The sequence below is a fragment of the Hemiscyllium ocellatum genome, chromosome 24 (assembly GCF_020745735.1).
Source record: "Hemiscyllium ocellatum isolate sHemOce1 chromosome 24, sHemOce1.pat.X.cur, whole genome shotgun sequence".
Lineage (NCBI taxonomy): Eukaryota > Metazoa > Chordata > Chondrichthyes > Orectolobiformes > Hemiscylliidae > Hemiscyllium > Hemiscyllium ocellatum.
This window is the reverse complement of record NC_083424.1, coordinates 13,795,612-13,821,794: the sequence shown is the minus strand read 5'-3', so window position 1 is coordinate 13,821,794 and position 26,183 is coordinate 13,795,612. Positions and strand designations below refer to the sequence as shown.

General features: G+C 43.3%; 1 protein-coding gene across 1 annotated transcript in view; it reads right to left on the bottom strand.

The window, feature by feature from the left end:
- The window catches only part of sgsm1a (small G protein signaling modulator 1a), a 138,591-nt gene that overhangs the window by 39,191 nt on the left and 73,217 nt on the right, over nucleotides 1–26,183 (bottom strand). Inside the window, exons 6-13 of the mRNA XM_060844131.1 lie at nucleotides 25,961–26,113; nucleotides 22,372–22,439; nucleotides 20,931–21,076; nucleotides 16,949–17,080; nucleotides 14,142–14,266; nucleotides 11,050–11,117; nucleotides 9,164–9,327; nucleotides 4,204–4,333 (exon numbers count right to left, since the gene is read on the bottom strand). Of these exons, the coding sequence (XP_060700114.1) occupies nucleotides 4,204–4,333; nucleotides 9,164–9,327; nucleotides 11,050–11,117; nucleotides 14,142–14,266; nucleotides 16,949–17,080; nucleotides 20,931–21,076; nucleotides 22,372–22,439; nucleotides 25,961–26,113 (986 nt within the window). The remainder of the gene's footprint in view (nucleotides 1–4,203; nucleotides 4,334–9,163; nucleotides 9,328–11,049; nucleotides 11,118–14,141; nucleotides 14,267–16,948; nucleotides 17,081–20,930; nucleotides 21,077–22,371; nucleotides 22,440–25,960; nucleotides 26,114–26,183) is intronic.

Below are 26,183 nucleotides of genomic sequence, written 5' to 3'. Positions count from 1 at the left end.
GAAGTCAGCTGAGCTTTCAGTAGAGAAAATAAAAAGGAAATTGAAAGATTAATTTTAGTCATGAAAACTGTATTCATTTGAGTACTCTTCTGGCTTTTGCCTCAAACATAGAGTCATAGAGATGTACAGCCCGGAAACAGACCCTTGGTCCAATTCATCCATGCCGACCAGATATCCCAACCCAATTTAGTCCCACGTGCAGCACACAGTCCATATCCTTCCAAACCCTTCCTATTCATATACTCATCCAGATGCGTTTTAAATCTTGCAATTGTAATAGCCTCCACCACTTCCTCTGGCTGCCCATTCCACATGCACCACCCTCTGCATGAAAACGTTGCCCCTTGGGTCTCATTAAATGTTTCCCCTCTCATCCTAAACCTATGCCCTCTAGTTCTGGATGCCCCCACCCAAGGGAAAAGACCTTGTCTATTTATCTTATGTATGCCCCTCATGATTAAAAAATCTCTTTGAGGTTAGCCCGCTCAGCCTCTGACGCTCCAGGGAAAACAGGCTTAGCCTATTCAACCTCTCCCAAAAGCTCAAATCCTCCAACCCTGGCAACATCCTTGTAAACGTTTTCTGAACCCTTTCAAGTTTCACAACATCCTTCCGATAGGAAGGAGACCAGAATTGCATGCAATATTCCAACAGTGGCCTAACCAATGTCCTGTACAGTCGCAACATGACCTCCCAACTCCTGTACTCAATACTCTGACCAATAAAGGAAAGCATACCAAACGCCGCCTTCACGATCCTATCTACCTGCGACTCCACTTTCAAGAAGCTATAGACTTGCACTCCAAGGTCTCTTTGTTCAGCAACACTCCCTAGGACCTTACCATTAAGTGTATAAATCCTGCTAAGATTTGCTTTCCCAAAATGCAGCACCTTACATTTATCTAAATTAAACTCCATCTGCCATTTCTCAGCCCATTGGCCCATCTGGTCAAGATTCTGTTGTAATCTGAGGCATCCCTCTTCGCTGTCCACTACACCTCCAATTTTGATGTCATCTGCAAAGTTACTAACAGTACTTCTTATGCTCACATCCAAATCACCTATGTAAATGATGAAAAGTAGTGGACCCAATGACGGCCTTCCACTGATCTGAAAAACAACCCTCCACTACCACCCTCTGTCTTTTACCTTTGAGCCAGTTCTGTATCCAAATGGCTAGTTCTCCCTGTATTCTTTGAGATCTAACCTTGCTAATCAGTATCCCATGGGGCACCTTATCGAATGCCTTACTGAAGTCCATACAGATCACGTTTACTGCTCTGCCCATATCAATTCTTTTTGTTACTTCTTTAAAAAACTCAATCAAGTTTGTGAGACATGATTTCCCACGCACAAAGTCATGTTGACTATCCCTAAATCAGCCCTTGCCTTTTCAAATACATGTACATCCTGTTCCTCAGGATTCCCTCCAACAACTTCCCCACCAACGACATCAGGCACACTGGCTTGTCATTTCTACCTTTTTTAAATAGTGGCACCACGTTAGCCAACCCCCAGTCTTCAGTCAACCCCTCGTGTCTATCGATAATACAAATATCTCAGCAAGGGGTCCAGCAATCACTTCCCTAGCTTCCCACAGAGTTCTAGGGTACACCTGATCAGGTCCTGGTGATTTACCCACTTTTATGCATTTCAAGATATCCAGCACTTACTTCCCTGTAATATGGACATTTTTCAAGATGTCACCATCTTGAAAAATGTCCCTACCTTCTCTATCTTCCATGTTATTTTCCACAGTAAACACTGATGCAAAATATTTGTTTAATAGCTCTTCCATCTCCTGTGGCTCCACAGAAAGGCCACATTGCTGATCTTTGAGGGGCCATTTTCTCTCCCTAGTTATCCTTTTGTCCTTAATGTATTTGTAAAAACCCTTTGGATTCTCCTTACCTCTATTTGCCAAAGCTATCTTATGTCCCCTTTTTGTCCTTCTGATTTCCCTTTTAAGTATACTCCTACTATCTTTGGACTCTTCTAAAGATTCACTTGATCTATTCTGTCTGTACCTGACATATGCTTCCTTCCTTTTCTTAACCAAACCTTTAATTTCTTTCATCATCCAGCATTCTCTATACCTACCAGCCTTTCCTTACACTCTAACAGGAATATACTGTCTCTGGACTCTCGTTATCTCATCTTTGAAGGCTTCCCATTTTCCAGCCATCCCTTTATCTGCAAACATCTGCCCCCAATCAGCTTTGGAGAGTTCTTGCCTAATACCTTTTCCTTGCCTTTTTCCAATTTAGTCCCGTGTTCCTAACCATCTGCCTTCCCTGTTAGGCCCCTTGCATTGAAATAAATGCAGTTTAATTTATTAGTCCCACCTTGTTCTCTGCTTTGTCCCTGCCTGCCCTAACTGTTCGGCTCGCTTCTTTTCTCAACTGTACCAGTCTCAGATTGATTTGTTTACTCACTATCTCCCTCAGTCCCGGTCCTGGTCTGGTTCACACACCCCCATCCCACCCCACCTTACTAGTTTAAATCCTCCTGAGAAGCTCTAGCAAATCTCCATCAGTATATTCGTCCCCTTCCAATTTAGGTGCATCTTGGCCATTTCTTGGAGCAAGATGTGTGTGTAATCTCTCCATTACTGTACAACTTAAATGTAGATAGTAATGTCCACTAATCAACAGAAGAGAAAATGGCATCTCATTTGTTAAAGCAGCAACTTTGAACAGCAGTGTTGTAACTTCTGAATCAGTGGCTAACTGCAGGATCACTGCCTGATTCACAAGTGTACAGTCTGTAGTTCAAGCCCTTGTTTAATACTGCTCTCTTTTAACATTGTTTCTCTTTAACATTGTGTAGTTAATGAGGCATGTAATCTTGTTGACCATCAGGCAATCCATTTAACATAATTTGCCGTATTACCCACAGCCTATCCTGCTCTCTAACTCTGTACCTTGTGGATTCTCCTCATGCCTGCTCTTGGACGCTTAGCCTCTCCCTTCGCCTGCTCTCTGACTCCTAGCCTCTCCCGTGTCTCCTCTGTAACACCCAGCTTCTCCCTGTGCCTGCTCTCTGCCTCCCATCCTCTACCCGTGCCTGCTCGCCGACTCCAATCTTCTCCCCGCGCTTGCAATCTGACTCCCAACCTCTTCCATACCTGCCCTCCAAATCCATGACTACTTCCATCTAGAAGATCAAGAGCAGCACATACATGGACACTGAACGTTCCTCTCCAAGCCACTCAGCATCCTGACTTGAACTGTATTGCTGTTCCTACACTATCGCTGGATGGAAAATCCAAGAATTCCCTGCCTAACAGCACTTTGGGATTTGTCACCACACCTCATGGATAAAGAAGGACCTCATCATCTTCACATTCCTCAGAGGCATTTATGGATGAGACAAATGCTGGTCCACCTAGCAAAGTCCTAGTCCCATGAACAAATGAAGAAACAGCACATCAATGACCCAGTGTACATTCACAATTGTATCACGGATGAGAAAGTTGGTTCTTTTGTTCTTTACTGAATGCTGGACTCATTAATGAAAGCAACATTCTCCTCGACAATTGAACAATATAATCCAGATTGTGCAATTTTAATAGGTCAAAATGTGAGAGGCAGGTTTTTTTTTACACACAGAGGATGATGAGTGCCTGGAATACACTGCTAGAGGAGATGGCGCAGGTGGATACAATAGCAACGTTTAAGAGTCATCTTGACATATTTATGAACAGGCAGGGAATAGATTAGATTAGATTCCCGACAGTGTGGAAGCAGACCCTTTGGCCCAACAAGTCCACGCCGACCTTCTGACGAGTAACCCACCCAGAACCATTTCCTTCTGACTAATGCATCCAACACTATGGGTAATTTAGAATGGCCAATTCATCTGACCTGCACAGCTTTGGACTGTGGGAAAACCAAAGCACCCGGAGGAAATCCACACAGACATGGGGAGAATGTGCAAACTCCACACAGAATAGAAGAATACAGACCATGTAGACAGAAAAGATTTTTAGTTTAGAAAGGCATCATGTGTTGGCTCAGTCTTGGTGGGCCAAAGGGCCTGTTCTTTGTTCAAAAAGCAAGGACCTTTCTTAGTTATCGAATTAGCAAAGGTTTATACATGGATAAACAAGCAAGTTCCAACCGTTTGTAAATACTACACATCCATTTTACCTCATTAGGCATTAGTGACCGCATTACATTCACAAGTTTATCAGGTACATACCAAACTCAGAGTTAGTTCCCGGGAAGATTAATCTGAAAACATAGTCAGTTGCCTCTTCCTCCTCTTTGTCGGAGCTGGATTCTGCTGATCCAGGTGGACTCCGCTTTCGCAGTTTTGGGAAAACCTTGCCCTAGAAGCAGATGAACAATTTCAGTCTCAAATCTTCAATGGCCTGTGAGGGTCAGAATACGTGAAACATGCCAAAAGAATTGAAGTGCATAGTTACAGGTCTTGGTGGAGGGAAACCTACCTAGAACATTTTGCCAGCAATCAGCCTTTGATCTTACAGGAAGAAAATGGATGAGTAGCAGACTCCCCTTCTATTGAGCGTGCTCTGTTATTCAATATGATCTCCTTCAACTCCTCTTGATGGATGCCCCATCTGCCACCTTCAACACAGACTCTCTACCAAGTTCCAACTTGTCACTCCTACTAGCTAGAAGGGCAGATATATGAGAACCAACTTCTCAAGAGCAGTTGGGGACGGTCAACAAACACACATCCAGGAATGATTAAAAAGAGAAATGCATACATATTCTCTACGTACGCTCCATTCCACGAGAGTGGAATGAAGAGCACTTGCTGGCTTTACTGAAATTGGCGGGAGGTGGTCTGAATGGCTTTGATCACTTTACATTTCAATACAGTGGGGAGATGTCGAAGGACAAACACTTTCTGGTCACTGTGGGGCAAGGGTCCATCACTGGTTTTGTTGTTACATAAAGATAAGCACCATTGACTGGAGCAAACTTGAGGAGCTCAAGATGGAGCCATTGAGATTTCTCTCCAGAGTGAGGTGATACTATCCTTCCTGTATTTTAATGTTTATAAAAAGCCAACAGACAACCTGACATTGGGAGCTAGATCATCTGAAGTCAATGGCAAAAGATGCAGTCCACTGGTGATGCTTCCTGAGCAGATCAGCTAGTCCAGGTTTTGAATGTTGCCAGTTAAATGTCTTCATCAGTCTGTATCCTTGGGTTTTTTAAGAATCCTCCTACATGTATAATTAAAATCTCACTTATGCAGTTTTACACTTGCTGTGAATGTCTATTGTGTTTTACTTGCTAAAAGTGAGTCAGAGTATACAATGGGAATGGCAACAGTGAAATAATGCCAATGACTAAGTATGTCCCCCCCCCACCCCTCAGTAAACAGCAGGAGGCATTTAACACATTACAGGATAATATGCTTACTTTAGAAATTTCAAAAATCTGGACTGACTGATTGTGTGCTCATTCTCATTTGTGAAAACTCATCTGAGGGTGGCACAGTGGCTCAATGGTTAGCACTGTTGCCTCACAGCTCCAGGGCCCGGGTTTGCTTCCAGTGTGGGTGACTGTCTTATGTGGAGTTTGCATAGTTTCCTCTTGTCTGTGTGAGTTTCCGCCAGGTGCTCCAGTTTCCTGCTAAAGCCCAAAGATGTGCAGGTTAGGTGAATTGTCCATGCTAAATTTACCATAGTGTCCAGGGATGTGCAGGCTCAGTATACTAGCCATGGTGAATGTAGAGTTACAGGGGTGGTGGGAATGGGATGTTCTTTGGAGGCTCAGTGTGGACTCAATGGGCTGAATCCTGCTTCCAAACGGTAGGGATTCTATGATTCTATGATTGATGGATCCATAAATCTGGTTGCTCAATACCCTCTATCAATTTTGCCCAAAAATGGGTTCTTCGACTGGAGTATTGAGTTGTCTTCGACTGAAGAAACTCCAGTGTACATTTAAAGAAAGCAGAAAAAATGGACCATCCAAGAGGGCTATACCATGAGTTGAATTCCAGGGTAGTAGAAAGCTTTGTATGGACAGGTGAAAACTCCACCCCCAAAATCAGCACAACGGCGGGCAAATTCACTCATACGGTCAGCCAATCAAGGAAGTGCCTCCCCAGTACCGAAAAAATGGTGAGGAGCTACACCGCCAAAATGAGGCTGGTTCACAGAATTGTTACATCAAAGGAGGTCATTCATCCCATCATGCCTGCTGCTCTTTCCTGTGCTTGCTGCTGATAGGCTCAATGGCAAACCTATCAGCAACAAACAAGGGAGGGTAACAACCTGTGATTGGAGGTGCAGTGAACAAGGAATGGAGAAAAGTTCAAGGTCTGGGAGCAAGGGTTGCAGTCTAGGAGGGGTAAAAGAGGGCCAGTAGTTGTTTTGCCAAGGGAGGAGGGGGTAGCCAGGGACAAGAGCAGTCTTTTTGCTGATACCAGGAAAGGAGGTAGAGAGCTACCTTGTTGCCATCTGCCTACTGTTGGAGTGGGCTAAAAGGTAGATGGAGGAGACCAGGGTGGGGAGGAATGAGGGGAGACAGGGATGCTACAAGAGGGCTGTGTTAGAGGGGGAGGCCACAAGCGGCTGGAGGGGTGATAAGTAAGCAGCAAGTGGACTAGGAGTAAGGAAATATCCATGACAGAGTAGGGGGAGACAGGAAGGCCACAAGGAGACAGGAAAGCTGTAAGCGGGATGAGAATCAGAGGGAAGCTACAAAGATAGGGGAGGGAGAGGGAAACTGAAAGGAAAACAGAATAGTTTCAAACCTGCCAACAATTAACACTCCATTATCTAGAAGGAAGGAAGACATGAGATCACTGAGGTAATCATTTGCTTGCAAATAAATGTGGTATTATGTGCAGACATGAGACTGCATGTACTCAGGAGTTAAATGAGAAAAATGCACTGGACGCTATTGTAATGAACACTGTCAATCATTAATTTTAAACTTGAGACTGAGATCTCAAGGGGTATATGTAGGGGTATGGGTGGGTTGCGCTTCGGCGGGTCGGTGTGGACTTGTTGGGCCGAAGGGCCTGTTTCCACACTGTAAGTAATCTAATCTGAGATGCGTCAACAGCCTTGTTAAAATATTCTAACTCTGTACATATGAGATGAAAGACTTTGGGGACAGAATTTCACATTTTGGTTTGAGATCCCAACATTAGGGTTAAATGGAGATCTAATTATGTCAGGAAAAGGAACCTGCCATCAATTTTGCCTGGATTGGACTATTAGTGGCCAAAGAGCAAGCTTGCCATCCAACTGAGGGAGAAAGGGCCATCAGTAGTGAATGGGCTGCAGCAGCAGAGAGGGTGCATCCACCTTGAAAAAGTTTCATCTGAAACACTAGTCACAGCCTCTGGATCACTAGACTGTTCCTTTACAGCTCAGCAAGACTATCATTTAGGCCTGGCTCAGGGGCACACTGCTGGGCTGTGCACCGCAAGGTCCCTTGCTAGGAGGTGAGCTCCAGGCAGCAGCCTGCCCCAGATGCCTCAAGCTAAGCCTCGGGATGACTGAAAAATCCCCGATGACCTCTGGTCAACGGTCCTAATTGGCCAGTAAATCCTTAAACTAGACCTCACCACAAGTGTGCAGTCAAGTGTTTGTCCTTCACAACCTGGCCTTCCCAAAACCATGTAGGTCTGGTTCTTTTTTTGGGGGATAGGTGCACATGTTGCCCTTAAACAAACAACACATCAGTGCAAAATTCCACTACATCCCAATTCCCACTCCTTACGGGGGGAAGCTTCCTGCCCTCGGTATCACTAAGACACAATTTTAGATTGATCCCAACTGGTAGTTTCTGCATTAGACGTTTTCAACCTTCAAAAGGCACTGGGCAAGTCACGATCATTCTTCCAGTCAACAATGCACTTCACTGCCACTGGTCACAGTGGCAGTAATATCCCACATGATGTGGGCATTTCGGGGACTGAGACCCACATGGTAGCAGCAGGTTATTCCTTTATCTCCTCACTCTTCCCCTTCTGCAGAGAGAGACAGTCAATATGAAATATTGGCTTCGAGAGCTGCAGCTGTCTGATATAATGCTCCTCTGCATTGAGGCTAAAATACCTGCACGTGCTGCTGGTGTTATCTCAGCAGTATACATGATCCAGAATATTTAAATATTTTTCTTGCTGATTTCAATTGAAAGAAAATGGAACTTCTGCATATCAAATTTCCTAGGGTCAGAATCAAGCAGGTCCGCTCAATTTCATCATGTTTCAATGCAAATTAAAGCCAATTTCTGCATTGCCTAAGTAGCTCATCAGTGACAACACTAGCCAGGGTCTATTGGTTCCCAGAGCACACCCTCCCCAACTGCTGATTTAGTACCTATTAGCCCTGCTAGGATTATTACACAGCAGCTCGAAGAGAACAGACTGTGTAGGTTAGGTGCATTAGTCAGGGGAAAATACAGGACAATAAGGTAGGGGAATGGGTCTGGGTGGGTTACTCTTCAGAGGGCCAGTATTCCCTTGTTGGCCGAAGGGCCTGTCCTCACACTGTAGGGATTCTATGATCTGCAAAGAGCCCACTTTAATGTTTCTCTCCGATCTGCTCACAAGCACAAGTGAGATTTCCAACCTGTCATGGCTAATTCTACTGACATTGTAGACCTTGACAACATCATTCTAGCACAACAATGCCCTTCCACCAAGGTGCAATTAACATAAATGGAATGTTAATTTCGGCAGAGCACAGATCTGGGAGGCAACAATTGGGAAACTTAGAGATTTTAAATGGATCATGTTGTCCTATTAAGAGTGTGGCTGTGATCATAATTAGACCATAACAGAAGTCGGCCATTCAGCCCATTTAGTCTACTCCTAAATCAATGAAATCATGACCAACCTGATAATCCTCAACTTCACTTTCCTGCCTTTTCCCATAATATTTGATTCTCTGACAGATTAAAAATCTCTCTATTTTAGTCTTGAATATATTTAACTCAAACTCAAGACTCAAGAGCTCTCTGTGGTAAAGTATTTCACAGATTCATTCCCCTCCAAGAGAAGAAATTCCTCCTTATCTCCGTTTTAAATGGGTGACCCCCTTTTTCTGAGATTATGCCCTCAGGTCCTAGACTCTCCCAAAAAATGGAAAGAACCCTTCTGTATTTGCCCTATTAAGTCATCGAAGAATCTTACGCAATTCTCATGAGGAACATTTGCGTACCTTTCCTCTCTGTGACCACAAAGGAGGGTCCAGCTGTCCACGAGGCAGGAGACCGTTCTCCAGACACGACAGGAAAGCCAGCAGGTGTCCTCCCTTTGGAAACCGGAGGGGAGGCCTCTGAATCCCATCCTGACTCACCAGAACCACTGTCCCACCACTGTCAACTGTGATCACACAGGGAAGAAAAACAAACCCATTAGGCGCAGAATGGCTGACATGAGTGGCAGCAGCTGATATAAACAGGAGCAGCCATGGGAGGCGGCAGACAGTCATTTTACCTGTGAAGGTACAAGACTGCGTGGCACAGTATCAAAGCGGTGGTGCTATTTTAGTTCTGATGCCAAAAGAAAACAAAAGCAGGAAACTAGAATGTACCAAAGTCTGTTCATTATTTATTCTCAATATTTTTTTTTAAAGGTCAAGATTGCACCTTTTCAAGTAACCTTATATTTGCTCCACTTGATCTCTCTTCAGGCAGATCAGGTGCCAGGTTGACTGCTCCAGACATATAGGGACCCCTGTTTGACCCCGATGGTAGGGTCCCAATCCCAAACAGAAACTCCTGAGCGAGGGTACTCGAGGTGCCTCTGAAATTATCTGTTAAGGAGACTCAGGTGGCAGTTTTGCTGGAGAAGGGAGTTTGACTCAGCCTCATTTAAGAACTTAACCCTTTCTTAAGGGTTAAGAAAGCTCAAAGCATTCCAATTGGGACAAGAGGCACAGGTTTTTGCTCAAAGGCTTGGAAGCATCTCCCGTGAATAAACAGCTGCACTTTTGCCTGTACTGACCATCCCAGCAGGGATTGATGTGTGGCAAGTTAGGAAATGCTATGTGACCAAATCCCATACCATGCTGCTCTCCTGGTCAGTGCTGCATCATCCAACAAACTGCACCACCTTGTGAGGTGTGATATAGAACAGACTGGCTGAAAGCCTGGTGAAAGCTTATTCCAAGAATAATATTCCAAATTGGGGAAATACTTGAAGGAGAAAACAATTTGCAGGGGATTGGGCCAAATTGGACAGTCCTTTAAGCACAGGCATGATGAGCTGAATGGCCTCTTTTTATGCAGTGTGATTCTGTGAAACCACCTTGACTGCATACAAAGCTGGAAAAACACGAACAAAATGATTTTAGCCACATTGTATTGAGTACCACGACTGCCAATCCAGAGAACAGGAGTTCAAAGCTCACTGTGATGACCTGAGAATTTTGAATTCAGTTTTAAAAGGTTTGAAAGCATATTATATTTAAATTAAAAACTCATAATTAGTAAATGTGACCATGAATTACTGTCATGATTTCATGAAAAAGTCCTGCAGACAAGGAAATCTGCTGAAAATAAAGTAAAATACTTCAGACGCTGGAAATCTGAATAAAAACAGAAAATGCTGGAGAAGCTCAGTAGGTCTGGCAGCGTTAATAGAGGTAGAAGCAGAGGTTAACACTTCAAGTCTAATATGATTCCTTTTCAAGTTCTAAAGTCATATTAGAGTTGAAACATTCAATTAGTTTCTGTCTCCACAGATGCTGCTGGACCTGCTGGGTTTCTCTAGCACTTTGTTTTTTTAGAAAGGAAATCTTTTGCTTATTACATATCTGCTTATTTATGAGACTCTAGCTCCACACAAATGGGTTTGATTCTGAATAGTCCTGTGAGACCTATAAATCCCTCCATTGTGCTAACATAGCTGGAGACAGAAAATGAATGGCAGTCTCATTGCCCAAAAATTATTTCTAAAAAAAAACACCCTCAGTTTGTTGTTTTGGGATTGGGAATGGTTAAAAAAATGCATAAAGTACAGCTGATACCTCATATTACCAAGGTATCTGGAAATAAAGCCTTAACATATAAAATCTGATAGAAAAAGTTCTTTCCTTCTTACTCTGTTGATGACAGTGCAGGTAGACAATTTCCTCCAGACGAATGGTCATGGCATAGTCCCAATATATACTGAAAAAGATCAAATCATTTAAATGCTGACATTTCACAGTGAGCAGCCATTTCCTATGCCACAGACAGGTCCAAGATGCTTGTACCAGATGAGGAGATACAGAGTTGATTGAACCAAGCAGAGAACCTTTATTCACCAGATCCCTTCCAAATTACCGAGCATTTGTGCAGGCTGCCCTTAACTTCCCCAGCAATTTCTGAGGTAGGTTCACAACATAATATAGATAGCAAAGATGACAGTGACAAGAATGCACATTTCATCAATAAGACTCTAGTGATTGCCAGGGGCAGAGGATGACTTGGTGATCATCCTTTAGAATTACCATTTCCAATGGAACAAGGATAAGTCATTTATCTCAAAATGATTCACACTGGCATTCCCTCAGTTTCTGTCACTCCTGGTATTAATAACAGTGAAGCAATTTCTCAGGATATAATTTCAGGCATATAAACAAACATTTTTTAAAAATCAACCTGTTTGACCATATTATGGTTCACTACTGGGGCAGTTAAAACTTGAACTCAGATCATTCAACCCACAGACTGGAATACTATAACTACGTCACAAGATGTACTGCAAACAAACTAATTTATTGAGTATTTGTTTTCCAATGAGGTACAAAAATCCTAAATTGGTATTCATGATTTGGAGGTGCTGGTGTTGAACTGGGGTGTACCAAGTTAAAAATCACACAACATCCGGTTATAATCCAACAGGTTTACTCGGAAGCACCATCTTTAGGAAAGCTGCTCCTTCACCAGGTGGTTGTGTGTCCTGTGTCCTACGATCTTATACTTCACAATCACCTGATGGAGGAGCAGTGCTCCGAAAGCTAGTGCTTCCAAATAACCCTGTTGGACTATAACCTGGTGTTGTGAGATTTTTAACTAAACTGGGATGGTAACCTCCTGGTAACCACAAGAGCAATAACACAATGTCAAGTCCCATCACAAAAAGTTGTGAAGCTAGATTTGAGAAATGTGCTAACTAATGGGTAGGTCCAGGGAGTGACCAGGTTGCAAAAAGCCAACATACCTTTCAAGAAAGGGAGCCAGGTCCCACCTACAGAATTAATTATATAGTCCCATACTCTCAAAGACAATAAATATTGCCTTGCCAATGTCACCTATATCTTAAGTCACTATTTAATAACACGAACTATAAATGTGGATGGTACCCCCAGGAAATCCAATATGGCTGTAAAAGATGGTACATATTATTAAACAAACTTCATGAAGGTTAAGATCACAATTAAATTTTTACCTCTTGCACCAAGTTATGCTATTCTTCAGGAACTTTAATATGCGGCTTCAGGATTTACAAAAAGCTGTGTGGATATGTGCTACCTAGTCACCAGTAAATGTTGTACCCCAGTGGAAAGGACAGTTTCAATGGAACAATCTATTATCCCATCTCACAGCAGGTAAGGGAGCTATATCCTTGCTGAGTTTGGTCACTTTCTTTCATTCTGTTTTCCCTTTGTTCCTCCTTACATCTCCTGAAGCCATTGATTTTTGTTGGTGTACCATCTCCAAAGATCTCAGGGCCCTAACACTACAACATACAAATTTAGGTTGGGAACGACAGTCATGTTTCAAACATGGGTGACACTACAGTCCCATTAAATGAACAGCTTTGTGATCCGGGGGCCGGGGTGGGGGGGGGGGTCATTAACTGACTTTCCCCTTTGTGTAACTGAAGGGTCCAGAAGCCTTCTACAGATTACCTGCCTACATCCCCCAATCACGATCCATTAATCCAACAGTGTGGCCCAGTCAAAGAAAGCTCTTTTACTGAGAAAATGATTCTGCACTCTTCTCGGCTTCAAAGATAATAAATGAATGATTTGTTGATTATAATGGTGAACACGGAATAGACTTTTCAAAAGCTCCAGTTGTCAAATCATGGATCGGAATGATTTTTACACTCAACACTATCCCAGGGAGCTGTAACTTACCAGAGAGCTCTGCTTCTCTTCCCCAGTGGCCAGATAGATGTCTGGCATTTGATGCTGGGAGTCACATAGCAAAATCAGCAGAGAGAGACCAAGTACCAGGTAGAGCAGGGTGATAAATTTGGAGAGCACATAGTGCAGTGCAGACAGCAGAGAAAGCACAGGCAAATACAGCAACAGAAACGGTGAATAGCCATTGGCACCAGCATTAACCCAAATGAGTGGCAGGATTGAAATGAAAAAGGAGACAGACAATAAGTTCACAAAAAAAACAAAAAGAAAAATCATGTTAAAACACGTCACAATATTGCCATGCTTTACTGCACCCAAACGCCAAGCTCCTTTCACACATTCAATCAAAGTCAGTGCAATTACCAAAGCTGTGACCTGTATCAATGCACACTAAAATCATCGCTCCTTGTTTGATATTTGCCTCCTTTGCTGAAGGTATTGATTCTCACTGAGATGCTTTTCACTTCAGGTTCCTGCTGCTATCTAAATGGCTATCCCTCCACGCCTCATAGTAGGCAACTCACCCAAGCCCCTCGATTATCCAAACAACACGAATAGGGAGTATTTTGTTTGGATAATCGAATGTTTGGATATTCAAATGCTCAGATATCACAGTTTACCCAAGCACTGGGACCTTGAGATCTCATCCGTATGTTCTAATAACCGAAGTTGTACTGCATTGCCTTCAGACACATGCAGGCATCCCACTGCCAAGCACATTGATGAACATAGAGTTGACTCCTCCGCTCCCTGCCATGACTACAGTATCTGCAAAGCCAGTGTGAATCTGGATATTCATGAATAATGTCACACCGGGAATTGCGTTCCCACTGTCAGTGGTGAGTATTCCAGGGATACATTTCATGAAGAAAGTCTTCAGCTCAGCCTGAATTAAACTCACAGCAGATTTTGTCCAGGTCTCACAGCAATTCTAGTTGAAAGTTAGGCTTGGTGAACAAAGCTCGACTTTGACAAATCCAGCTTCTTAATTCTCACATCTTGCCAAAAATAGTAAAAGGCACCCAGGAGGGTTCCAGCTCTGATGTAAATTAGTTACCTCCTCTCATAATCCAAGTCCCCCACTGAGCCATTCATCAGCTGGTTGGGTGTCCATTTTAACGTCATGGTGTCTCCTGTTTGATGAAGCGAAAGGTATCCCAGGATAGGTTCCATATCGTCTTTCTGAAGAGAGAACATTAGTTAATAGAGGTGTGAATTACTGTGCTAATGATTAGATTAGATTAGAATCCCTAGTGTGGAAACAGGCCCTTTGGCCCAACAAGTCCACAGTGACCCTCCGAAGAGTAACCCACCCAGACCCATTTCCCTCTAACTAATGCACCTAACACATTGGGCAATTTTATCATGATCAATCCATCTAACCTGCACATCTTTGGACTGTGGGAGGAAACCAAAGCACCCAGAGGAAACCCATGCAGACACGGGGAGAATATGCAAACTCCACTCAGACAGTAGCCCGAGGTTGGAATCGAACCCGGAACCCTGGTGCTGTGAGGCAGCAATGCTGCCACTGACCCACTGTACAGCCCCAGACAGGAATTAAGATGAGCGTTGCACTGCAAAAATTCAACAAGACAGTGCCTTCCAAACCCATGACCACTTCCATCTGGAATAACAAGGACTTCTGATACATGGGAACACCACCACCTGCAAATCAACATCCTGATTTGAAGATATATCATTGCTCCTTCATTGTCGCTGGGTCAAAATCCAAGCATTCCCTCCTTTTGTGCATTGTGTGTCAATCTACAGCATGTAGACTGCAGTGATTCAAGAAGCAAGCTCACCACTATCAACTTCTCAAGGGCAGCTAGGAATGGACAATAAATGCTGGTCAACCAGTGACACCCATGTCCCACCAGTGAATTTAAACAAAATTGGTGCCAAGGAACAATTCTTCCTGAAGTCCTCCAGTTAGTAAACAGGGATGAAGAGCACTTGGTCCATCCTGCCCTTGTACAGGACGTAGCAGAACCCAGGATCATTTTCATGTTTCCATCAAATGTTTCTCCAGGCAGTTAACCTAATCCGCCTTGACTTTAGGAATAGAATCAGGCCCTGCTACCCCCAGCAGACTATACATGCAAAGTTTGGAGTTTCCTTTTTACCCACCCTTCCACCTGCAGTCACACGGGAGCAAGTTCACCTCCAAATTCTCCTCCAAGCCATAGATGATCTTGACTTGGGAACCAGGGGTAACCATTTACAAATATCAGGTGACCACTTAAGACACAGATGAATCAAAACATTTTCTCTCAGAGGATCATAAGTCTTTGAGCTGTCTTCCTCAAAAGGCGATAGAACTAAAGTCTTTGAAAATTTTTAAGGCAGAGATAGATGGATTCTTGGTAAGTAAGGAGGTGAAAGGTTATCGGGATAGCCAGAAATATGAAGTATTCAGACGAAACAAGCAAAATGACTTACTCCTGCTGCAAACTCACACATTCATGTTTTGAGACTATATTGCTGTTCCTTCGCTGTCGCTGAATTAGCAAGCTGAAGTGCTTTGCTTTTGTTTATTCACAGGATATGGCCATCGATGACTATGCCAATATTTGTTGTCCATCCCCAATTGCCCTCACTCACAGCATTATGGATGCACCCACATCATACAGCGATTCAAGGCAGCGGTCTCACCCCCACCGTCTCAAGGGCAGTTGGGGCTGGGAAATAAATGCTGACCCAGCCAACGAGATGCACATTCTATTATGTATAAATCAAAACAAAGATCAATTATGTGTCTGAGGGCTCTGGAACAAGTGGGTATAGGTCGAAAACTAAATATGAGTGTTTCTATAGGGAAGTTGGGAGGAGATAGAGCGCACATTAGGAGTCTGTGGTTGAAACTATATTGACATTTAATGATAGGTGAGACATGCGGTTGAAGGGACATCAGAATAACTGATTATAGAGGACAAATCAAACACAGACTGTGGATCTGTCATAGCTCAAGTTCCCTGATTATGTGTGTGCAATATGTGGAGCAAGGGTGAATCAGGAGAAATAGTTTATATCACCACTGACAGCTGTGAGATTTTGAATTAAACCAAGGTAACATCTCCACATAAGTCATTGTGCAATGTATGTCAATGCAACAATGGTGATTTACCCACATTCAGGAAGCATTCCAAATAATTAACAGGCAGATTTGTGAGTTGTGCGCTAAAAATGTGAATAGGAATTCTCAAATTCAGATGACTTCATTATATAAATTCCAAACAATGTGAATTAGGATTCAGTGGTATAAACAACAACTGATGTTGCAGTTAGCTTTAGTGACAATATCGATTGTACTGTCACCTTGACTACAGGGTGTTACAAAGCACTTTATAGCCAATGAAGTACTTTGAAATTGTGCTCACTGTTTACACAGGAACATGGATCTTAAAAACAGGAGTAGATCAGTCAGCCATTCAATAAAGTTGTGGTGTCAGTTCCACTTTCATGTCTGTATGTAATGTAGGAAACATAGCAATTAATTTGTGTACAGCAAGTTCCCACCATGGAGCAGTACAGGGTTAAATCCTTCTCAGCAACATTGCGGAACCTTCTACATGATCCAGACAGGGCAGGTGAAGCTGTACTTTAGCATTCCATCTGAAAGGCAGTAACTCCAACAATGCAGCATCTCCTCAGTATTTCACCAGACTGTCAGGCTGGATTATGTACTCAAGTCTCTGGAGTGAGACTCGAACAGACAGACAGACAGACAGACAGACACACACACACACACCCCACTGACTTGAAGGCAAGAGTCCTACCCACTCAACCACCGACACCAGCACACACAATCCTTGCAGCACATACAATAAAATGCATGCACACAATTGAACAGTTACTCACCGGCTGAACCAGAACATTGTTTTTGCCATACAATAGCGTTGCTCGTGAGTTCTGGTGCAAAGACTCGACATAATCCCGGGCGGAAAGTGTGAGCCGATCGTCCATGCTGCCACTAGAATGTCGCTTCTGAATCTGGAAACAACACACAGGAGAAAAGAGCAGCAGCCAATGACACCAGATGATTGTACACAAGTACTTGTAACAGCATGGTGTCAATAACATGGGACCAAGGGAAAGCACAGAGAGGTCACTTGCCCTATACTGAGTTGATATTGAGGAGAAAGACCATCGAGCCCATTTCAGCTATAACACAGTTCCTTCCTTTTTTTTTGACAAAATTCGATCTTTTTCTGTCATTAAATAACCTGGGATCTGAATTCAGTTGGAACGGGAGCCAAAAAGAACAATATTCCCTTTGTCTTATTGCCCAAATATGTTTTAATGAACTTCTTTCAGCTTTCATGGCAATACTTCAGGAGACTGACCAATATCTTTTTTCCATTTTCTCTTTCTCAGATAACTATTTTAAGTTTATTCATAGCTGAGGGACAGATTATTAATTGGCAAGGAAACTAAGAGTTGTGGGGAAAAGCAGAAAAGTAGAGTTGAAGATTATCAGTTCAGCCATGGTCTCATCAAATTGTGTTGTTGACTCAATGGGCAGAATGGCCTATTTCTGTTCTTACATCTAATAGTTTTACTCATTCTCCTCAAGAAATGTCAATGAACTCCACCCAAACAGCTGTGTGTAACACAGAATTCTAATTTCTAAGACCCTTTGTGTGATATTTCCTTATTGGCTTTTCAGTTCTCATTGTATTCATAACATTCTTGTCACCTAATCTTCAAACCACTTAAATACAAACAGCTAACCTCTATTTCCCTCATCATGGTGGTGTACTACAGTTCACTCAGGGGTCTGTGTTGCTCTGGTAATGTACATTTTTACCTCCATGCTGTTGCTCAGAGATATGGATGATGACGGTTTTGGGTCCAGCATCCTCCCCATCATATGATTGACCAGAAGTCTCTGTTTCTCTTACCATTTGCCATAGGCATGTGTTGGAAGGATTTTCAGGCTGATACTTAATCTCTTGACCACATTATAAATGGATCTTCCTTGGACATCAAGTCCTGGAATAGGACTCAAATGCGGAGCTCACAGGCAGTGACACTAACCTAGGATTTCCGCCCCACCCCAACCCACCACGTTCACAGTAAGCCTTGACACTTGTTCCTCAAAGGGAAAATGCCTCCAGTTACTGGGGCACAACTGGTACAAACCCTCTCACATCCAAACACGTCACAGCTCTCTGTAATTGAGAGGGGATAGAGTTGAAGGGGAGAAGGAAGGAACTTTCTTAAAAATTAATGAATATTTCCAGCGATTCTTGTTAAGTTTCTATTTATGGTCTGTGAATCAGCTTATTCCCAACAGTAATAACTACAGGAAACACTGACACCAGAAGAAGTTCAGCAGGTCTCCTTACTCAGCAAGTGTGAACTATTAATTCTTGTAGCTCTGGTGATAATAAGGAAGGGTTTCAACCATTCTCATTCATTAATTAGTGAAGAGCAGGTCATTACTAATAGGCAATTGGCATCAGGTCATGGGAAACAGTGAAGTTGACATTGTGAGATTGACTAACTGGCTGAAACCACAACTGATAATTCTACCTTAATGGAGGCAACAAATAATGAAAGCAGCTCATCGAGTCAGGGGCTACATGTGTCTTCACATGAGGAAAAAGTAATTTTAAACCACACACCCTGCATCCAAAAATAGGACAGTCTATCCAAAATTGTTTTTAATACTTTTTTTCCCCTCCCCTCCAGTCCTGAGGTCCCGAACATCACATGCAGCAATCCATTATGAAAACTAAAGAATACATTCGTATTTCTAAACCAACCCCTGCAGTCCCCCATCATTAAGACATTTCAAAGTTCTTCACAGCCATTGAATGACTCTGTGCACTGTCACTGCTGTCATAAGAAAAATCTAGCAGCCAATTTCAGTCACAGCCAGATTCCAGGTCAGGAGAAAAATGGCAGAAGAAAAATAAAGTAGACAGAAAAAACATAAATTGGAACTTGACTCAGGTTGAAAACTCTGAATTTGAATGTTGCTGAGAGACATGTTACTGAAACTTTTTATCATCAGAACACATGCAAGAATGCCAAATTCCAAATGATCATAACAATTCATATAAGAGGAAAGGGTGCTGATTGGTTGGCATGGTGATCCTGACTGGCAAGACTCCATGGCAATGCCACAGCCAATCAACTAGCATCCTTTTCTCCCATAATACATTTGTGTGATTTTATTAAAATTCTTGCCTTTGTCCTAATGACTGTTTCAATAGCATATATCTCTTTTCAACAATAGTTATGTACAACCAAGCAACTGTTAGCATAAGAATATGGAGCATGAATACACCATTTAGCCAATTAGGCTCTGCTGTCATTCAATACAATCACATCTGTAAGTGACATCCACACTAGTTCCTGAAAGACATCTGTTTCCTCTTAGCCTTAAATATACTCAATGATGGTGTACTCACAACCCTCCAGGGTTAGGACTTCCAAAGTTTCACAGCCCTTCAAGTGAAGAAATTTTTTTTCTCATTTAAATTCAGAATAATCAACCTTTTGTCCTTAAGGCCAGGGGAATTCAACCTGTCAAACCCCTACTCCTACATTCAACTGCAATCTAATGACCTCCTTGCTGTAAAACTAATCAGGCACAGACAATCGGAGCATTTGGGCTGGGCAGAGCTGGCGCTGTGTTGCATTCCCCACCATTACAGATTTGAACAATTTACTGACTGACATTCAGCAGCTTGACTCACTCATGCGACTCACAGGCTGCTGTTACTCTGGGAAACTATAGTTGCAGAGTGAATCCACAGCCTCGGGGAGGAAGAAAGCTGGAAGGGAACTAAAGTTTTGAAAAGCTGCCCAATCAGCCAGCTACTTTTGAGTCATATCATTTCCCACTCCCTTTGAAGAGGGAAAGCTCAGAACAAGCCTAAGTGCAGGAAGCACGTTCCCAATGACCAGAACCAGAGTTCACAGTCTAAGGGAACTGGGTGGGCCATTTAGGACCAGGGCTGAGAAGTATCTTCACCCAGGTAATGGGTGAGCCTGTCTGCCACAGAAAGGGGATGAGGCTACAACAGTGGATCTTTACAAGCAGGAGTTAAATATCACTCTTAAGACTAGCGGGATCAAAGAGCATGGGGAGAAAGCATGACTGGATATTGAGTTGGATGATCAATCATAATCACACCAAACCTACAAGGCTATGGACCAAGTGCTAGAAAATGACATTAAAATAATTTTTGACTGGCACAGACATGACATTAAAATAATTTTTGACTGGCACAGACTCGAAGGGCTTTTCTTTCTGCTGTACTGTCCGAACCCTACTGAAGGAAGGAGCAGACTGGAAAGGCCGAATGGCTTGTTCCAACCGCTATTTTCTATGTTTGTAGATTTTTGACAGGTATCATGTCAAATTCCCAGAAAAACGGCAGCCCTCAGCTCCGTCTCGGTGTGCGCACGTGCGCGGGACGATGCCATCACATGACCTGAGCCTGCCTCCTACCATTGGTCAGTCGACCCATCGCCCTCCGTGGCGGTTGGAAACTCTCGTGCGCGCGCTGGGACACCATTTTGAAAAAAAATCTGCAACCGCCGTCTTTTTCCGTCTGTAACTACAGTGTCCGAGATACTAGAAAGCTCCACTGAAAAACCAAACCCCCCCCCAGTGAGTTTTACTGAAAGCTCCAGCTGTCTCTTCCTGAGATTGCTCGCCGCCATGTCCTAGACAGTCCAGGCCCGTTCTCGAGCGTCGGCCTCCAAAATGGCAGAAGGGAATGAGGAGATTCGATCGATGTGCTCCCCTCACTCCCCGCCCGGTCATTTGCACGACAGGCTCGGGCTTCTCAAAAAAAAGGGAGGTAAACGTGACCCAACTCACACAAAGGGCAGGCCTCTTGGTGGGCGAGTCCTGGCGACAGTGGGCGCTGTGAATGCGATGCCTCTGGACCAACTCGTCTGCCGAAGGATCCGTCCAGAAATGGTCGGCTGTCTTCATCTTCGTGTACTCGAGGGCACACGGCCCGACTGGAGGAAAGAGAGGAGAGCACGGTGTAGTCACAGCCATGAGTTTCGGGCTCAGGCAAGAGGCGTCAAACCACCATTTTAACACTAGCATTTAATTATTTGCTCCATGACAAAGACAAATCGTTGCAAAAGTTCTAATGTGGATGTGCCGGTGTTGGACTGGAGTGGACAAAGTTAAAAATCACACAACACCAGGTCATCGCCCTGTTGGACTATAACCTGGTGTTGTGTGATTTTTAACTCTGCAAAAACTCAGAAGGTTTAGCAGCATCAGTGGAGAGAAATCAGAGGTAACTGTCGGGTCGAGTGACCCTTTCTCAACGTCTTCTGAGGAAAGGTCATTGAACAAGAAAGGTTAAGTCTGATTTCTCTCCACAGTTGCTGCGAGACTTGCTGAGCTTTTCCAGCAATTTCTGTTTTAGGTTCTGATTTACAGCATCCCCAGTTATATTTGGTTTTTAATTACTTGCTATTGTTTTGATTTACAACTAACCTGAAAATCCTCATCTGTAAAACCTTGGGGAATGCAATGTCTCGCCCTGGATATGGAGTTACTGATACAAACACACGTGTACAGATACCACAGTACACAATACCACCTGATATGTGGGGCAAACAACAGTCTCTTCATCGCCCATTATGCTTTCCAATTGTCATTTCTGTAATTCTAACTGGTATACCAAATGCATTGCAGTAATGAATGGTTGCTTTTCATACTAAAGATCATAATGGCATACATTTGAAAATAAAAACAAAACAAAATTTTTTAGATAGCATCTTTCATGACATCAAGACCGTACCAAAAAATGTTTGTGATGTTCACTGAGTTGGAAATATTGGTCAACATGCTAGGGAGAATTCCCCTGCTCTTCCTCACAATATTGCCAATCAGATCTTTAACTTGATCCAAAAGGTGGTAACCTCTGATCATACACCACTTACTTTGTACTGCACTGGAGCGTCAGCCTGCATGTTGTGCTCAAGTCTCTGGAATGTGATCTGCAGCTCTGAAGTGAGCATGTTCCCCACAGAGCCATGCTTGACATCCTCAAAATAATCACTTAAAAAGAGTATTTCAAACTATTTTAAAGTGATCAATTTTACCAATGCTTTCATTGTGGTGAATTAGATAGAAGCCATGATGGGAGATTTCCTGTGTTAGAGGAATTAGTGACAACCACTATCTGAGCAACAGTAGCAGTTCTGTCTCGCTGGTGAAGAAATATAAATGATCTTTTGCACAGCTTCCATCTCGCAGCCATTTTTGCTTCAATATAAAATTCTCCAGTGCTCACCTAACAGCGAGCCCAAAATCGGCCCGTCCACAGGGTCCATCATGAGAGCCTCCTTTTCATAGTATTTACTGAAATGAGAAAAGATGCAGAAAACATTTTTGATTGTCAAAATGTCTGTAGAGAAACCCCCCCTCCCCAAACTACCTTCTGAAGGCACCCATGTCTTCACTGGGATTATGGACTCTATGTTACTCCCAAGTGACCCTTGTTTACCTGTCAGCTGGGATGGGTAGTGCCAGCAGGCTAATTGGCCATGGGTTGTACCCAATCGTGGCCTATGTGTGCTCAGTAAGCAGAGAAGGAATGTAGTGTTGAGGGTGTAAAGCATCACAGACTAACAGCATGAGCAATATTCAATGTGTTCTGTATCATGTCCACTGCATTGTTTGTAATTGTAACATTCAGTCCTACGGAACAAATCTGCAGCAATATTAATACAGATTTCACCCAACTCCATTGGCACAGCGCTCAGTATAACCAGAAGCTATTCTCACTTCAAGCATCTCAGTCAGAATCACCTGGTGACAGTAGATATGGGTGCTCCCAAACACAGACATTGTCCACCCGAAGTTCTGTTTCTGCTAAAGAATTTCTCCATTGGGGAAATACTTTACAGCAAAGCGATACATCAGAATTGGCTAGTTGTTTACTTGTGATTGCCCCACAATGTGAAATTCCCAGCATATCTTGGAGGTGTGTGTTTGTTTCAGATCTTTGGGATGTATGTATGGTGCTCGTTTATGCCAAGAAACTTGTTGAGGAGACTTAAAATAGGCTAATGCAGCTCCCATATAGCTCTGGCAGAGCAGGAAACACTCCTGTTCTTCTTAGGTGCATTGGAAGGATGCACAAATTGATAATCAACCTGTTTGGCCTGGTGTGATACATTTTCCATAGCCATCAAGTCTTGAGGGAATTGAACCAGGAGCTCCTGGCCCAGACATAGGGAACACTACCTCGGCCCCTAAGAGCTTGAGGTGCAGATACAGAAGGAGACAAATATGTCCAACTGTATCTCTGGACCATCTACTCAGGGGTAGTTCAAGGAAGTCGCTGGCCACCTGCATTGACAGAAAATGAAGCAAATCTCTCATCTACTGCCAATAATCACACTAGGGTTGCAACCCACTCCTGATTCGAGATTAAAACCTTTGCTCATACTAAGGAAGATACGATGCAATAACCCACCGTCCCACAGGGTACTGATGTCCATGTCTTGCAGCTACACCAACAGAAGTCAATGTTGTACATCTCAAGAAGCCAGCTCAATTCATCAGTACAGCAAAGGATATTTATAACATCAGCATAGAGTGTATGCATTGTGTACTCCTGTCACTTGACACAAATATCGGTCATTTAGGCTGACAGCAGATGCACTCCAAAGGTTTACAGCTCAGGATTAATGTATTGGAGTTGCCTTTGAACAAGGGAGCTTACATTAAGGGCAAAAGAGTAATCAGTGGGAGAATAGGGCCAATTAAAGATCAATTTGGCCGTTCAAGTGTGGAATCACAGGAGATGGATGAAATACTAAACAAATACTATGCTTCAATGCTTCAATATTTATGGTGGAGAAGGACATGAAAGCTGAGGGAACTTAGGGAAATAAGTAGTGATGACTTGAAAGAGTTCATATTACAGAAGAGGAGATACTGGAGATCTTAAACTGCATAAAGGTAGATAAATCATTGAGACCTGTTCAGGTGTTTTCCAGAACTTTGTGGGAAGCTAGGGAAGGGATTGCTGAGATATTTGCATCACTGCTAGCTACACTTGAGGTACCGGAAGACTGGAAGTTGACTAATGTGCTGTTATTTAAAGGCTGTACGGAAAAGTCAGGAAATTATCTACTGGTGAGTCTTAAGTCAGTGGTGGGTAAGTTGTTGGAGGGGACTCTCGGGTACAGAATTTGCATGCATTTGGAAAGGCAGAGGTTGATTAAGGATAGTCAGACTGGTTTTGTACATGGGAAATCACGCCTCACTAACTTTAGGTGACAAAGGAGATTGATGAAGGCAGAACAGTAGACATTGTCCATATGCACCTCAGCAAAGCATTTGACAAGGTTCCGCATGGTGGACTGGTTAGTAAGGTTAGATTACATGGGATTCATTTGGGGCTATCCAACTGGATACAAAATTAGCTTGACAAGGAGTCAGAGGGTAGGGGCGGAGGGTTGCTTTTTGGACTGGATGCCTATGCCCTGCGGTATGCCTCAAGGTTCAATGCTAGATCAACTGCTTTTTCTCATTTATATAAATGATTTAAATATGAGTATAGGAGGTATGGTTCGTAGCTTTGCAGGTGACACCAACATAGGTGGTGTAGTGGACAGTGAAGAAGTGTACAATGGAACCTCAATCAGATGGATCAAGGAGTGATGGATTGAGTTTAATTTAGATAAATGTGAGGTGCTGCATTTGGCTAAGGAGAACCAGGACAGGACTTGTACAGTTAATGGTAGGGCCCTGGGGAGTGTTGCTGAACAAACAGACCAAGGGGTCCAGGTGTATTGACCTTGAAAATGGAGTTGCAGTTAGACAGGGTGGTGAAGATGGCATTCGGAACATTTGCTTTTATTGGTCATGACATTGAGAAGAGGACTTGGGATGTCATCTTATAGCTGTACAGGATATTGGTGAGGCAGCATCCAAAGAGCGAGAGAATCGACGTTTCATTCCTGAAGAAGGGCTCATGCCCGAAACGTCGATTCTCCCGCTCTTTGGATGCTGCCTGACCTGCTGCGCTTTTCCAGCAACACATTTTCAGCTCTGATCTCCAGCATCTGCAGTCCTCACTTTCTCCTCCAGGATATTGGCGAGGCCACTTTTGGAATACTGCATACAATTCTGGTCACCCTTCTAAAGGAAGGATGTTGTTAAACTTGAGGGGGTGCACAAAAGATTTACAAGTATGCTTAGAATTTCAGCTATAGGGAGAGGCTGAATAGGCTGAGGATTTTTCCCTGGAGCATCAAAGACTGAAGGGTGACCTTATAAAGGTTTATAAAATCCTGAGGGATATGGATAGGGAAAATAGCCAAAGTCATTTTCCTCAGATGGGGGAGTCTAAAATTAAGGACATAGATTTAAGATGACGGGGAAATATTTTAAAAGGACCTGGGGGGTAACTTTTTCACACAGAGTGGTATGTTTATGGAATGCCAGGGGGAGGTGGGTATAATTACACAGTTTAAAAGGTATCTGGATGGGTATTTGATCAGGAAGGGTTTAGAGGAATATGGACCAAATGCTGGCAAATGGGACTAGGTCAGGTTGGGATGTCTGTTGAGTGTGGATGAGTTGGACCGAAGGGTCTGTTTTTGTGCTGTATGACTCTACAACTGGGAGAAGAAAGAGACAACATTCTAAGCCCACGAACGGAGCAATGTTCGTCTCCACAGCCCCTCTTGTAATCGAGCAAATAATCTAAATTTGTAAAAAGCCAAGTAAAACCATTCTGTACATAAAGGGTCACCATTGTGCCACCATTAGGAATAGCACTGCTCAGCAGTCCAACTCAGTTTTCTGTCGAGAGAGAAAGGGCTCTATTTATTTCAAAGGCACAGTTGAAACAGCTCAGTACCAACCTACTATTCTCCACAAGGTGCTGCACGATTTTGTCCAGAACTTTCTCGAAGAGGGCAGTGCGGATCCACAGATGTTTGACAGCTTGAGCGGACAGATGAGGCACCTTCTGAGATTTGCGAACATGCTCTTGTGGGGCTGCACCTTGGCTCCTCCTGTGGATATAAACAGCATGTTTTTAGGATGGAGTCCCTGATAGTGGAGAGTCCAACAGACCAACTTCAA